The following is a 14365-nucleotide window of genomic DNA, read 5'->3' as shown; positions in this document are numbered from 1 at the left end:
CCCTCCTCCTCCCGCCCGCAAGGCGGACGCTGGGGCGGGGTCTCTTGCTGTATCGCCCTTGCACAGTGGGGCAGGGCGGGACCGGGCTGGGGGGGCGGGGCCGAGCAGGGGCACGCCCCCACGGCCCGCCCGGCCAGCCCGGCCCGCCCTGCCCGCCCTGCCAGGTCTCCATCCCCAATGCCCCCACCCCACCACCCCACCAGCAATCGGGTCCGCACTCAACCAGGACTACCACTGGCCCGGGCCGGGGACACAGCCCTCGGCCCCACTTCCCTCGGCCCCACTTCTCCTGCTCTCCTCCCTCTCCCCGTTACTGCCTCCCAGACCCGGGCCAGGCCCAGTTTCCAACTGGACCTCCAAGATGGGGCTCCCTCTCTTCACACCAAGAAGCAAGCACAGGGTCTCCCTGCAGGGCTGGTGGAACTGGACCCAGTCCTGGACCTCCTGCAGGAGCAGGCTCTGGGTTAGGGTTGGGGTTGGGGTTGGTGTTCAAGGTTAATGTTAGTGTTGGGGTTGGGGTCGGGATCAGGTTAAGGGATTTGGGGTTAGGGTTAGGATTTCAGGTGAGGGCTGAGGGGTTAGGGGTAGGGGTAGGGGTAGCTTTAGGGTTAGGGTTTTAGGGTTAGGCTTATTGCTAAGGTTAGGATTTGGGAGGAGGAGGAGTTAGGATTAAGGCTAGGGGTAGGGATAGGGTTAGGTTTAGAGGTTTGGGGTTAGGACCAGAGCCAGAGTTTAGGGATAGGTTTGGGGTTAGGGTTAGGGGTTGGGGTTAGAGTTAGGGGAGAAGGAGGAGAACGGTTAGAGGGTTAGAGGGGAGGAGGAGCAGGAGTAGGATAAGGTTAGAGTTAGTAGTTGGGTCAAGCTAAGGTTTGGTTTAGGGTTAGGGTTTGTGTTCTCGTTCGGGTTTGAGGTTCTGGTTAAGGCTAGGGTTAGGGTTAGCGGCTGGGTTAGGGTTAGGACTTGGGGTAAGGGTTAGGGTTAGGGGTTAGTGTTAGGACTAGGGCTAGGGCTAGGGCTGGGCTGTACGTGGGGGAGGGGGAGCCAGACTAGGATGAGATGTCAGTTGGAAGATCCCAGTCCCTGCAGATGATAGCAGCCATGGGGTTGGAGGGGAAGGACACTACCCACATGAAGGAAGGAAGACCCCAGTCCTGGAGGCTCCCTGGTGTGCGGGGGGTCCTGCCATCCGTGGTCCCATCACCGGGAGGGAGAAAGAACCACTGGGAGTTTTATTATACATAGCTATCAAAGGAATAAAACCAAACACAAAATAAGAATCAGCAGAATGCGGTAATCCAATCATAAAGGACAGTCAAATGTCCTCTCACTCGGCTCCCACACACACACACCCCCAGCAAACCCAGCTTACTTTAAAATTTATTCTCATGCTCTTCTTTAGTCTCCAATTTAGCTGTCTCTTCCACTGCTGAGGTTACTAACATCTCTCAACCGAGACACTGAAAAATATCTCACAGTTGATCTCCATGCCTTCAGTCTTTCCCCTACTCTCCATCCTCCACATAGCAGTCAGAGTGTGTCGGGTATGTATTTAAATCAGATAATGTTATTAACCTAGTGGTATCTCAGCATCCTTAGTGAGGCTTCTAGATGACCTATCACAGCCCAGAAGACTCTGTATTCTCTCCTTGGCTTCTCTTTCCAGTTCAGGTCTGTTTCTATGTCTACCCTTCTCTCCCTTAGACGTGAAGACTTTTTGCTTTCCTGTCCTTTTGACCTACAGGGCTTTTCACATGACCATTTCCATGACTTTTCTTGCTCATCAGTTACTTACATGTCAACACAACTATCACCTCAGAACTGTCTTCTAGGACTGTCGTTACTAAAGGAGCTCCCTTCCTTTGCTACTGCTGCAGTCCATTGCGTCACCTGGTCCCAGGTCTGCTTTGATCACCACCGAAAGTGAGCAATTAGAGGAGGATGTGGCAAACTGATAGAATGATTCCATTGATAGTGATTCATTCTTTTAAATACATGGAGGATACACACACACTCTCTCTTGTATTATGTGTGGCAATGTTTACACTGAAAGATTTAATACATTATTAAAAGTCATAATACAATTTTCAGCATTTTAGATTTACCGCTTTTCTTTGAAAGAGGCATTGCTGTCTGTGATATCCTCGACTTCATGGAATGAAGTGAGCATAGATATTAGATTTGGATAATTGTTTACAATTGATACAGTCTTAACTTTATACACATAAAAACAATAAATTAAGTGGTCTGCTTCAAATCATACATCTAAGTTGGATTCTAGCTGACAATCCCATAAGATTTATTTATTTCCCAGGAGCATAATATGTTGTTGAAGGTGGACCTCAGGTCATCCACCATTCTTCTAATTAGATGCAATATTAAGACATTTTGGGAGAATGTCATTCTAAGTGAAGTAAGCCAGAAAGAGAAAGAAAAATACCATATGAGATCACTCTTATGTGGAACTAAAAAAAAAAGAACATAAATACAAAACAGAAACAGACTCATAGACATAGAATACAAACTTGTGGTTGCCAAGGGGGAGGGGGATGGGAAGGGACAGTCTGGGAGTTTAAAATTTGTAGATACTGACAGGCATATGCAGAATAAATAAGCAAGATTATATTGTACAGCACGGGGAAATGTAGACAAGCTCTTGTGGCAGCTCACAGTGAAAAAAATGTGACAATGAATATATGTATGTTCATGTATAGCTGAAAAATTGTGCTCTGCATGGGAAATTGACACCACCTTGTAAAATGAATATAGCAATAAAAAATGTTAAATAAAAATAAATAAATACATAAATAAGTAAATAAGTAAATAAGTAAATAAGACATTTTCATTGCCTTCCTCACCTGGTCCTGCTTAATGGAACATAAGTCTGAAGCATCATTACTGAGGGTCATTTGCTCGATAAATTCTAGACTGATTGGTTGATTGACTGATTAACATGATCCAGCAATTCACATTTAAATGCAACTTTTATTCAAATAAGGATTTCACTAATTTTGAGATATAAATGTTTCATCTTACATAAATTAGAAAATGATCTTGATCTTTACTTGCCAGAATATATAGGCTGTAAAAGTGTCACCAAAAAGAAATTCTCAAAAATACATTTCGATATTCATAATTAATATACATGTTAGGATCATAGGGTATTTTAGAGCTAAATAAAGTATTACAGTTTAAGAGACTATGTTTTTGCATTATCTATACACTAGGTACTGTTGCGTACTGACCATGTAATAGTTTTAAAGGTTTGGGTTATTTATCTATATTGAATTTTATAAAGTTTGTTCATACCATATACTTATTTCACTTCTAAAACTGCATTGTTTTTCACTCAAAATACTCTCATATGAAAGAGTGCCTTTGCCACTATAACAAAGTCATACTAACATCACAGTGTTTTGAAATTCACACAGTGTTATTTATCTTGACCTGTCTATTGGGTATTTTTAATACATTTGTCTATATTGATTTTATATAGGGACAATCAGCTTATAGTATTCTTGTGCAGCATTTTATACATTTATGCAAATTAATTTTTTCTGATATGTTTACATTGATACTAGGAAAATATTCATTTATGAGTGATATTCATATATTATGATCTTTCATTATATAAATATATATAAAAATGTAACTCAAAAGACACCTGCACCCCAATGTTCACAGCAACAATATTTACAATAGCCAAGACATGCAAACAACCCAAATGTCCATCAACAGATGCCTGGATAAAGAAGCTCTGCTACATATATACAATGGAATACTACTCATCCATGAAAAAGAATAAAATAATGCCTTTGCAGCAATATGGATGGACCTGAAGAATGTCATTCAAAGTGAATTGGACCAGAAAGAGAAAGAAAATGCCATGTAACATCATTTATATGAGGAATCTAAATAATAATAATAATAATAATAAAGACACAAATGAACTACTTATTATTTATAACTAACATGAATTACTTCTTGAATATGTTTAAGCACATTTGACTGTCCTTTATTATTGGATTACCGCATTCTGCTGATTCTAATTTTGTGTTCGGTTTTATTCCTTTGATAGCTATGTATGACTCCCAGTGGTTCTTTCTCCCTCCCGGTGATGGGACCACAGATGGTAGGACCCACCGCACACCAGGGAGCCTCTAGGACTGGGGTCTTCCTTCCTTCATGTGGGTAGTGTCCTTCCCCTCCAACCCCATGGCTGCTGTCATCTGGAGGGACTGGGATCTTCCAACTGACATCTCATCCTAGTCTGGCTCCCGCTTCCCCATGTACAGCCCAACTCTAGCCCTAGCCCTAGTCCTAACACTAACCCCTAACCCTAAACCTTACCCCAAGTCCTAACCCTAACCCAGCCGCTAACCCTAACCCTAGCCTTAACCAGAACCTCAAACCAGAACGAGAACACAAACCCTAACCCTAAAAAAAAACCTTAATTTCACCCAAATAACTCAAACCTTATCCTACACCTGCTCCTCGTCCCCTCAAACCCTAACCTTTCTCCTCCTTCTCACCTAACTCTAACCCAAACGCCTAACCCTGACCCGAACACCTACCCTAACCCCAAACCTATCACTAAACTCCCGCACCTCCTGCGGCTCCTGAAGGTCCCGTAGCTCCTGCTGCTTCCAAAGGTCCTGAAGATGCTGCACCTGCAGCTGGAACGCTGGGCCACGGACAGCCAGTTCAGGAGTCACCAGCCCCTGGGGCTGAGCCACCTCTGCGCACACCCGCACCTTCTTCTTCACAATCCCACCATGAATCCCCTCCCACACCCGACCTTGACTTCCATTCCCCTGAAGTGATTTGTGCTTGCTTTTTCTTCACTTTCCTCTGTTTCTTTCATATCGGTTATGGCATCCTTTATTTTGCCTTTTTAAGTTTCTTTTAATAAACTATAGACTTTGTCCCTCTGAAATTGTGCAATTCAGGAGCACTGGGTGCCTTCACGATGCCGTGCGACCATCACTACCATGCAGGCTCACACCATTCCTTTCTTCAAAGTAAAAACTTGGATCCACAGCACGCACTGCCCCCCACCCCCTCACCCCCCAGCCCCTGACAGCCCCGAGTCCTCTTCCCCTCTGGGTGTCTTTACCTCTCCTGGGTGTTCCCTGTCAATGAAGCCACAGGAAAGCTGGCTTTGCGTGCCTGCCCACGTGGCTTAAGCGGGGGCTGGTGATGTTTTCCTTTGTTTCCACTTGAAATCGCATTTTGATTATTTGAAAGGGAAATCCAGGTGGGCTAAAGAGGTCATGTGCATAACGAAGCCCTTTCGGTACCTCTGTGCATAACCTCGGGGGAGGCACTGCTCTTCCCCCTGTGACACCACAGACACAAGACACAAGGGAGATGCTTAGCTCTTCCTGGGGCAGAAACAAAAGCACGCAAATCAAGAAACCAGCAAAAGCCCAGAAATATACCCGGAAAGACACTCCACGACCCGCAAGGTCCCAAGGTTGGAGAAAGGCTACACATCCCCGGGGTCCAAAAACCCCTCGAAACCCAGTGCTCTAAACAAACACAACACACACGGGCAGTTCCAACGAGAGGCACAGCAGGTGGCCAGTGTGCGTTACACGTGCTCGAACTCTCGGGGGAGGACACAGGCAGACGGACACACTGTGGAGACAGCACTGGTCACCATGACGCTGGCAGGTCTTTAGCCTGGTGACAGCCAGCCCTGGTCACAACGTGAGGAGGCAGAGGCCTCAGCAGATCCCCCGGAGGGACGAGACAACACACACTCCTCTTCAGGGAAACAGTGAGCAGGACGCATCAAAGGGCCACAGGCGCAGCAGCCCTTCCCCGGCAGTGCCGATCCTTAGAGCTGACCCCACCAAAGTGCTCGCACAACTTGCAAAGAGGTTTGTACTTCAGCACCATGAAAAGAATCACTATGTCATCAAGGCATTTTCACAAGTGACCTGCCCTGGGCCCTAACGATACAAACACATAAATACACAGATACGCAGGTAAATGGACACGCACATGCATCCAGGAAAAGAGACAGAGAGACTGAAACACAGACAGGCAGAGGGAGAGAGAAACAGAGAGAGAGAGAGAGAGAGAGAGAGAGACAAGACAGGCGCTGAGAGACACACAGGGGGAGAAGGAACACCGGAGCTGGGAACGAGCGGAAGTCACGCCCATTTTCACACGTCACTCTGCATGTCACAACCAGGTCCCAATGTCCATCCACCCTGCGGGGGAGGGTGTGGTGGGGGCTCACACGAGGACACGTGACCAGAAGGCATAAAAGCTGAGAGCCTTGTGGGACAGCCAACCCCAGGGGCCGAGATGACACACTGGGCCTGAATCTAAACATGACACAGTGACCCAGGGGGTAGTATGTCAGCAAGAACGAAATCACAGTTATGTTCAGTTTCTCCCCTCCCCCCCACCCCGACAGGGAGCTGGGAAGCAGGTGGCAAGGGGAGTGACTTTCTCCGGACCTCAGGGCAGACCCCACCCAGCCTGTGTGGGGTGTGCTCTGCGCTCCGCCAGCCCTCTGTGGGGCCCTCCCTGTGCTGAGTCTGCGCACGAGCTCCCTGGGATGCCAGCCCGCGGGGCTGACAGGTGCGGTAGGTGTTTGTGCCTCTGGAGACACGATGGCTTCCCCGGGAAGGAGGGGCCAGGATGATCCCCACTGTGCCGACGGGGGACTGGGGAGACCCTGAGAGGCAGGCGGCTCGTCCAGGGTGACAGCACTGCGGGCGACGGCGGGCCGGGTCCGAACCCAGCTGCCTCCTCAGAGCTGGCGCCCTGGCTGCATCCAGGCCTCCGCAGGGTCCTGGGCAGGGGGGCCGAGTGGGTGTCACTGTGTGCGGACACGGCACGGGCTGGGAGCTGAGCAGTCAGCAGCCCAGAGAGGCCCTTGGGGAGCTCTGCGGAATGAGGAAGCTTGGGGAAGGGGACCCCAGGAAGTGACCTCACTTCCCTGGCAACCGAACCCAACACAACTTAGAACCCAGGTCACCGGGCACCCACTCTGTCGAGAAGCCCCTACTCAGCTCACCCGGTTGGTCAACTCACTTCAACTCAGTCACACATGTTCTGCTGCGTCCCAACACCCCGAGGCCGCGGCCCCCGGAAGGCCCGCAGCGAGGGCCTGGGCCAGCGGTGCCGGCGCTGGCTCGGCTCTCACCCCAGGCGCCTCTGGCCTTTTGGCCACAGGGACCCAAAGGTAACCCAGGGAGGCCCGGGGCAGGCCCGCCCAGGCCGGGCCACCACTCAGACCCCACCCGGGTAGAGCCCCACATCCCCTTCCCTTTGCTGGTGGAGGTGGGCAGTCATGTTGGGCTGGGGTGGGGGGGCCTGCCTCAAGCACGAGCAGGTCAGAGGCCTGGGGGGGCCTGTCACGTCCGCACCCCGGGTCCCAGCTGGCGGGCTGGGCTGTGGCCAGCCGGGCAGGGCCCTGCCGCCCGAGTCGAAGCCCGTGCCCTCTGGCTGTGTCTCTTCCCTCCCGGGTGGCCGTCTCAGCTGACCGAGGTCCCAGTCTGATCTGGCAGCAGAGGGTCGAGCGGGCAGAAGCGGGAGTGGTCCTGGCCGGGCAGGGCTCTGAGACCTCCGGGCCCGGCCCGCTGCCACTCACTGTCATTGCAGAGCCGGACACTGCAGGAGCCGCTGGATCAGGACACCCACGCCTCCTCCCCGAGCGAGGGGCCGCTGCACGCTTCTCAGGGCCAGCACCAGCTCCGGGTGAGTCTGCACACGGAGGGGTCCCCGCCACCGCGACGGCCTCCTCCCCAGAAACCGCCCAGGCGTCACGCCAGGGTCCTGCCCGCGGCTGACAGGCAGCTCAGCAGACCCGGCTCTGACCTGGAGCAGCTCCCTGGGAGTCAGGTGGAGGACCAGGAGCCCACCGAGGCACAGCCCCAAGGTGAGAAGGGCGGGGCCGGTGAACGTGCGGAGGCGAGGGAGGGCCGAGGGCTGGGCCACACAGGGAGGCGTCCCCAGAGGCTGCTGCTGGCACCAGAGCCAACATTGGCCTCAGACCACCTGTCTACACGAGTTCAGTCACAAAACACATCCTGTGGGCACTTGCTGTTGGGAGCTGTCCGGAAAGCTCTGGGAAGATGTCTGGCCTTGAAGAGGCCCACGGAAAGGGAGGCACGAGGCTCAAGATTTCCTCTCTCACAGCACGAGCGAGCGCCTCCACGAGACTGAAAGCTCTCTCCACTTCCAACAGTCACAGATCCAGAGCAGGCGGGGGCAGGGGAAGATGCCAGAGACCAAAACCAGGACCATCAGGATCCAGCGGGAGACCCCGAGCTCCCTCCTGCTGCTCCTGCAGCTTCTGCAGCTCCAGCAGCTAACGCTGCTCCTGAAGATCCTGCCGCTCCTGCTGCTCCTGACGATCCCGCAGCTCCTGCTGCTCCTGAAGCTCCCGCAGCTCCTGCTGCTTCCAAAGGTCCTGAAGATGCTGCACCTGCAGCTGGAACGCTGGGCCACGCAGAGCCAGTTCAGGCGTCACCAGCCCCTGGGGCTGAGCCCCTCTGCGCCCACCCGCACCTTCTTCTTCACAATCCCACCATGAATCCCCTCCCGCACCCGACCTTGACTTCCATTCCCCTGAAGTGATTTGTGCTTGCTTTTTCTTCACTTTCTTCTGTTTCTCTCATATCGGTTATGGCATCCTTTATTTTGCCGTTTTAAGTTTCTTTTAATAAACTATAGACTTGGTCCCTCTGAAATTGTGCAATTCAGGAGCACTGGGTGCCTTCACGATGCCGTGCGACCATCACTACCATGCAGGCTCACACCATTCCTTTCTTCAAAGTAAAAACTTGGATCCACAGCACGCACTGCCCCCCACCCCCTCACCCCCCAGCCCCTGACAGCCCCGAGTCCTCTTCCCCTCTGGGTGTCTTTACCTCTCCTGGGTGTTCCCTGTCAATGAAGCCACAGGAAAGCTGGCTTTGCGTGCCTGCCCACGTGGCTTAAGCGGGGGCTGGTGATGTTTTCCTTTGTTTCCACTTGAAATCGCATTTTGATTATTTGAAAGGGAAATCCAGGTGGGCTAAAGAGCTCATGTGCATAACGAAGCCCTTTCGGTACCTCTGTGCATAACCTCGGGGGAGGCACTGCTCTTCCCCCTGTGACACCACAGACACAAGACACAAGGGAGATGCTTAGCTCTTCCTGGGGCAGAAACAAAAGCACGCAAATCAAGAAACCAGCAAAAGCCCAGAAATATACCCGGAAAGACACTCCACGACCCGCAAGGTCCCAAGGTTGGAGAAAGGCTACACATCCCCGGGGTCCAAAAACCCCTCGAAACCCAGTGCTCTAAACAAACACAACACACACGGGCAGTTCCAACGAGAGGCACAGCAGGTGGCCAGTGTGCGTTACACGTGCTCGAACTCTCGGGGGAGGACACAGGCAGACGGACACACTGTGGAGACAGCACTGGTCACCATGACGCTGGCAGGTCTTTAGCCTGGTGACAGCCAGCCCTGGTCACAACGTGAGGAGGCAGAGGCCTCAGCAGATCCCCCGGAGGGACGAGACAACACACACTCCTCTTCAGGGAAACAGTGAGCAGGACGCATCAAAGGGCCACAGGCGCAGCAGCCCTTCCCCGGCAGTGCCGATCCTTAGAGCTGACCCCACCAAAGTGCTCGCACAACTTGCAAAGAGGTTTGTACTTCAGCACCATGAAAAGAATCACTATGTCATCAAGGCATTTTCACAAGTGACCTGCCCTGGGCCCTAACGATACAAACACATAAATACACAGATACGCAGGTAAATGGACACGCACATGCATCCAGGAAAAGAGACAGAGAGACTGAAACACAGACAGGCAGAGGGAGAGAGAAACAGAGAGAGAGAGAGAGAGAGAGAGAGAGACAAGACAGGCGCTGAGAGACACACAGGGGGAGAAGGAACACCGGAGCTGGGAACGAGCGGAAGTCACGCCCATTTTCACACGTCACTCTGCATGTCACAACCAGGTCCCAATGTCCATCCACCCTGCGGGGGAGGGTGTGGTGGGGGCTCACACGAGGACACGTGACCAGAAGGCATAAAAGCTGAGAGCCTTGTGGGACAGCCAACCCCAGGGGCCGAGATGACACACTGGGCCTGAATCTAAACATGACACAGTGACCCAGGGGGTAGTATGTCAGCAAGAACGAAATCACAGTTATGTTCAGTTTCTCCCCTCCCCCCCACCCCGACAGGGAGCTGGGAAGCAGGTGGCAAGGGGAGTGACTTTCTCCGGACCTCAGGGCAGACCCCACCCAGCCTGTGTGGGGTGTGCTCTGCGCTCCGCCAGCCCTCTGTGGGGCCCTCCCTGTGCTGAGTCTGCGCACGAGCTCCCTGGGATGCCAGCCCGCGGGGCTGACAGGTGCGGTAGGTGTTTGTGCCTCTGGAGACACGATGGCTTCCCCGGGAAAGAGGGGCCAGGATGATCCCCACTGTGCCGACGGGGGACTGGGGAGACCCTGAGAGGCAGGCGGCTCGTCCAGGGTGACAGCACTGCGGACGGCGGCGGGCCGGGTCCGAACCCAGCTGCCTCCTCAGAGCTGGCGCCCTGGCTGCATCCAGGCCTCCGCAGGGTCCTGGGTAGGGGCGCCGAGTGGGTGTCACTGTGTGCGGACACGGCACGGGCTGGGAGCTGAGCAGTCAGCAGCCCAGAGAGGCCCTTGGGGAGCTCTGCGGAATGAGGAAGCTTGGGGAAGGGGACCCCAGGAAGTGACCTCACTTCCCTGGCAACCGAACCCAACACAACTTAGAACCCAGGTCACCGGGCACCCACTCTGTCGAGAAGCCCCTACTCAGCTCACCCGGTTGGTCAACTCACTTCAACTCAGTCACACATGTTCTGCTGCGTCCCAACACCCCGAGGCCGCGGCCCCCGGAAGGCCCGCAGCGAGGGCCTGGGCCAGCGGTGCCGGCGCTGGCTCGGCTCTCACCCCAGGCGCCTCTGGCCTTTTGGCCACAGGGACCCAAAGGTAACCCAGGGAGGCCCGGGGCAGGCCCGCCCAGGCCGGGCCACCACTCAGACCCCACCCGGGTAGAGCCCCACATCCCCTTCCCTTTGCTGGTGGAGGTGGGCAGTCATGTTGGGCTGGGGTGGGGGGGCCTGCCTCAAGCACGAGCAGGTCAGAGGCCTGGGGGGGCCTGTCACGTCCGCACCCCGGGTCCCATCTGGCGGGCTGGGCTGTGGCCAGCCGGGCAGGGCCCTGCCGCCCGAGTCGAAGCCCGTGCCCTCTGGCTGTGTCTCTTCCCTCCCGGGTGGCCGTCTCAGCTGACCGAGGTCCCAGTCTGATCTTGCAGCAGAGGGTCGAGCGGGCAGAAGCGGGAGTGGTCCTGGCCGGGCAGGGCTCTGAGACCTCCGGGCCCGGCCCGCTGCCACTCACTGTCATTGCAGAGCCGGACACTGCAGGAGCCGCTGGATCAGGACACCCACGCCTCCTCCCCGAGCGAGGGGCCGCTGCACGCTTCTCAGGGCCAGCACCAGCTCCGGGTGAGTCTGCACACGGAGGGGTCCCCGCCACCGCGACGGCCTCCTCCCCAGAAACCGCCCAGGCGTCACGCCAGGGTCCTGCCCGCGGCTGACAGGCAGCTCAGCAGACCCGGCTCTGACCTGGAGCAGCTCCCTGGGAGTCAGGTGGAGGACCAGGAGCCCACCGAGGCACAGCCCCAAGGTGAGAAGGGCGGGGCCGGTGAACGTGCGGAGGCGAGGGAGGGCCGAGGGCTGGGCCACACAGGGAGGCGTCCCCAGAGGCTGCTGCTGGCACCAGAGCCAACATTGGCCTCAGACCACCTGTCTACACGAGTTCAGTCACAAAACACATCCTGTGGGCACTTGCTGTTGGGAGCTGTCCGGAAAGCTCTGGGAAGATGTCTGGCCTTGAAGAGGCCCACGGAAAGGGAGGCACGAGGCTCAAGATTTCCTCTCTCACAGCACGAGCGAGCGCCTCCACGAGACTGAAAGCTCTCTCCACTTCCAACAGTCACAGATCCAGAGCAGGCGGGGGCAGGGGAAGATGCCAGAGACCAAAACCAGGACCATCAGGATCCAGCGGGAGACCCCGAGCTCCCTCCTGCTGCTCCTGCAGCTTCTGCAGCTCCAGCAGCTAACGCTGCTCCTGAAGATCCTGCCGCTCCTGCTGCTCCTGACGATCCCGCAGCTCCTGCTGCTCCTGAAGCTCCCGCAGCTCCTGCTGCTTCCAAAGGTCCTGAAGATGCTGCACCTGCAGCTGGAACGCTGGGCCACGCAGAGCCAGTTCAGGCGTCACCAGCCCCTGGGGCTGAGCCCCTCTGCGCCCACCCGCACCTTCTTCTTCACAATCCCACCATGAATCCCCTCCCGCACCCGACCTTGACTTCCATTCCCCTGAAGTGATTTGTGCTTGCTTTTTCTTCACTTTCTTCTGTTTCTCTCATATCGGTTATGGCATCCTTTATTTTGCCGTTTTAAGTTTCTTTTAATAAACTATAGACTTGGTCCCTCTGAAATTGTGCAATTCAGGAGCACTGGGTGCCTTCACGATGCCGTGCGACCATCACTACCATGCAGACTCACACCATTCCTTTCTTCAAAGTAAAAACTTGGATCGACAGCACGCACTGCCCCCCACCCCCTCACCCCCCAGCCCCTGACAGCCCCAAGTCCTCTTCCCCTCTGGGTGTCTTTACCTCTCCTGGGTGTCCCCTGTCAATGAAGCCACAGGAAAGCTGGCTTTTCGTGCCTGCCCACGTGGCTTAAGCGGGGGCTGGTGATGTTTTCCTTTGTTTCCACTTGAAATCGCATTTTGATTATTTGAAAGGGAAATCCAGGTGGGCTAAAGAGGTCATGTGCATAACGAAGCCCTTTCGGTACCTCTGTGCATAACCTCGGGGGAGGCACTGCTCTTCCCCCTGTGACACCACAGACACAAGACACAAGGGAGATGCTTAGCTCTTCCTGGGGCAGAAACAAAAGCACGCAAATCAAGAAACCAGCAAAAGCCCAGAAATATACCCGGAAAGACACTCCACGACCCGCAAGGTCCCAAGGTTGGAGAAAGGCTACACATCCCCGGGGTCCAAAAACCCCTCGAAACCCAGTGCTCTAAACAAACACAACACACACGGGCAGTTCCAACGAGAGGCACAGCAGGTGGCCAGTGTGCGTTACACGTGCTCGACCTCTCGGGGGAGGACACAGGCAGACGGACACACTGTGGAGACAGCACTGGTCACCATGACGCTGGCAGGTCTTTAGCCTGGTGACAGCCAGCCCTGGTCACAACGTGAGGAGGCAGAGGCCTCAGCAGATCCCCCGGAGGGACGAGACAACACACACTCCTCTTCAGGGAAACAGTGAGCAGGACGCATCAAAGGGCCACAGGCGCAGCAGCCCTTCCCCGGCAGTGCCGATCCTTAGAGCTGACCCCACCAAAGTGCTCGCACAACTTGCAAAGAGGTTTGTACTTCAGCACCATGAAAAGAATCACTATGTCATCAAGGCATTTTCACAAGTGACCTGCCCTGGGCCCTAACGATACAAACACATAAATACACAGATACGCAGGTAAATGGACACGCACATGCATCCAGGAAAAGAGACAGAGAGACTGAAACACAGACAGGCAGAGGGAGAGAGAAACAGAGAGAGAGAGAGAGAGAGAGAGAGAGACAAGACAGGCGCTGAGAGACACACAGGGGGAGAAGGAACACCGGAGCTGGGAACGAGCGGAAGTCACGCCCATTTTCACACGTCACTCTGCATGTCACAACCAGGTCCCAATGTCCATCCACCCTGCGGGGGAGGATGTGGTGGGGGCTCACACGAGGACACGTGACCAGAAGGCATAAAAGCTGAGAGCCTGTGGGGCAGCCAACCCCAGGCGCCGAGATGACACACTGGGCCTGAATCTAAACATGACACAGTGACCCAGGGGGTAGTATGTCAGCAAGAACGAAATCACAGTTATGTTCAGTTTCTCCCCTCCCCCCCGCCCCGACAGGGAACTGGGAAGCAGGTGGCAAGGGGAGTGACTTTCTCCGGACCCCAGGGCAGACTCCACCCAGCCTGTGTGGGGTGTGCTCTGCGCTCCGCCAGCCCTCTGTGGGGCCCTCCCTCTGCTGAGTCTGCGCACGAGCTCCATGGGATGCCAGCCAGCGGGGCTGACAGGTGCGGTAGGTGTTTGTGCCTCTGGAGACACGATGGCTTCCCCGGGAAGGAGGGGCCAGGATGATCCCCACTGTGCCGATGGGGGACTGGGGAGACCCTGAGAGGCAGGCGGCTCGTCCAGGGTGACAGCACTGCGGGCGACGGCGGGCCGGGTCCGAACCCAGCTGCCTCCTCAGAGCTGGCGCCCTGGCTGCATCCAGGCCTCCGCAGGGTCCT

The 14365-nt window shown here is 54.8% G+C and overlaps 1 protein-coding gene across 1 annotated transcript; it reads left to right on the top strand.

Moving 5' to 3' along the window:
* The first annotated feature begins 6796 nt into the window (after nucleotides 1–6796).
* LOC140686668 (uncharacterized) lies at nucleotides 6797–8615 on the top strand. Its single transcript, XM_072940876.1, has 3 exons — nucleotides 6797–7201; nucleotides 7621–7897; nucleotides 8207–8615. Exons 1-3 carry the CDS (start codon nucleotides 7067–7069, stop codon nucleotides 8596–8598), a joined length of 804 nt encoding a protein of 267 aa, XP_072796977.1. The 5' UTR covers nucleotides 6797–7066; the 3' UTR covers nucleotides 8599–8615.
* Nucleotides 8616–14365: the final 5750 nt, after the last annotated feature.

Source organism: Vicugna pacos, chromosome 17 (genome assembly GCF_048564905.1).
Source record: "Vicugna pacos chromosome 17, VicPac4, whole genome shotgun sequence".
In the NCBI taxonomy this organism is placed as follows: domain Eukaryota; kingdom Metazoa; phylum Chordata; class Mammalia; order Artiodactyla; family Camelidae; genus Vicugna; species Vicugna pacos.
Note: the sequence above shows the minus strand (reverse complement) of the source record. Positions and strands in the feature narration are given on the sequence as shown.

Excerpts from the sequence above, each read along its gene's own strand:
- LOC140686668 (XM_072940876.1), top strand. The coding sequence starts at position 7,067 with ATGTTCTGCTGCGTCCCAACACCCCGAGGCCGCGGCCCCCGGAAGGCC. Across the intron at positions 7,202-7,620 it reads TTGGCCACAGGGACCCAAAG|AGCCGGACACTGCAGGAGCC; the intron begins GTAACCCAGGGA and ends CTGTCATTGCAG. Across the intron at positions 7,898-8,206 it reads CACCGAGGCACAGCCCCAAG|TCACAGATCCAGAGCAGGCG; the intron begins GTGAGAAGGGCG and ends CACTTCCAACAG.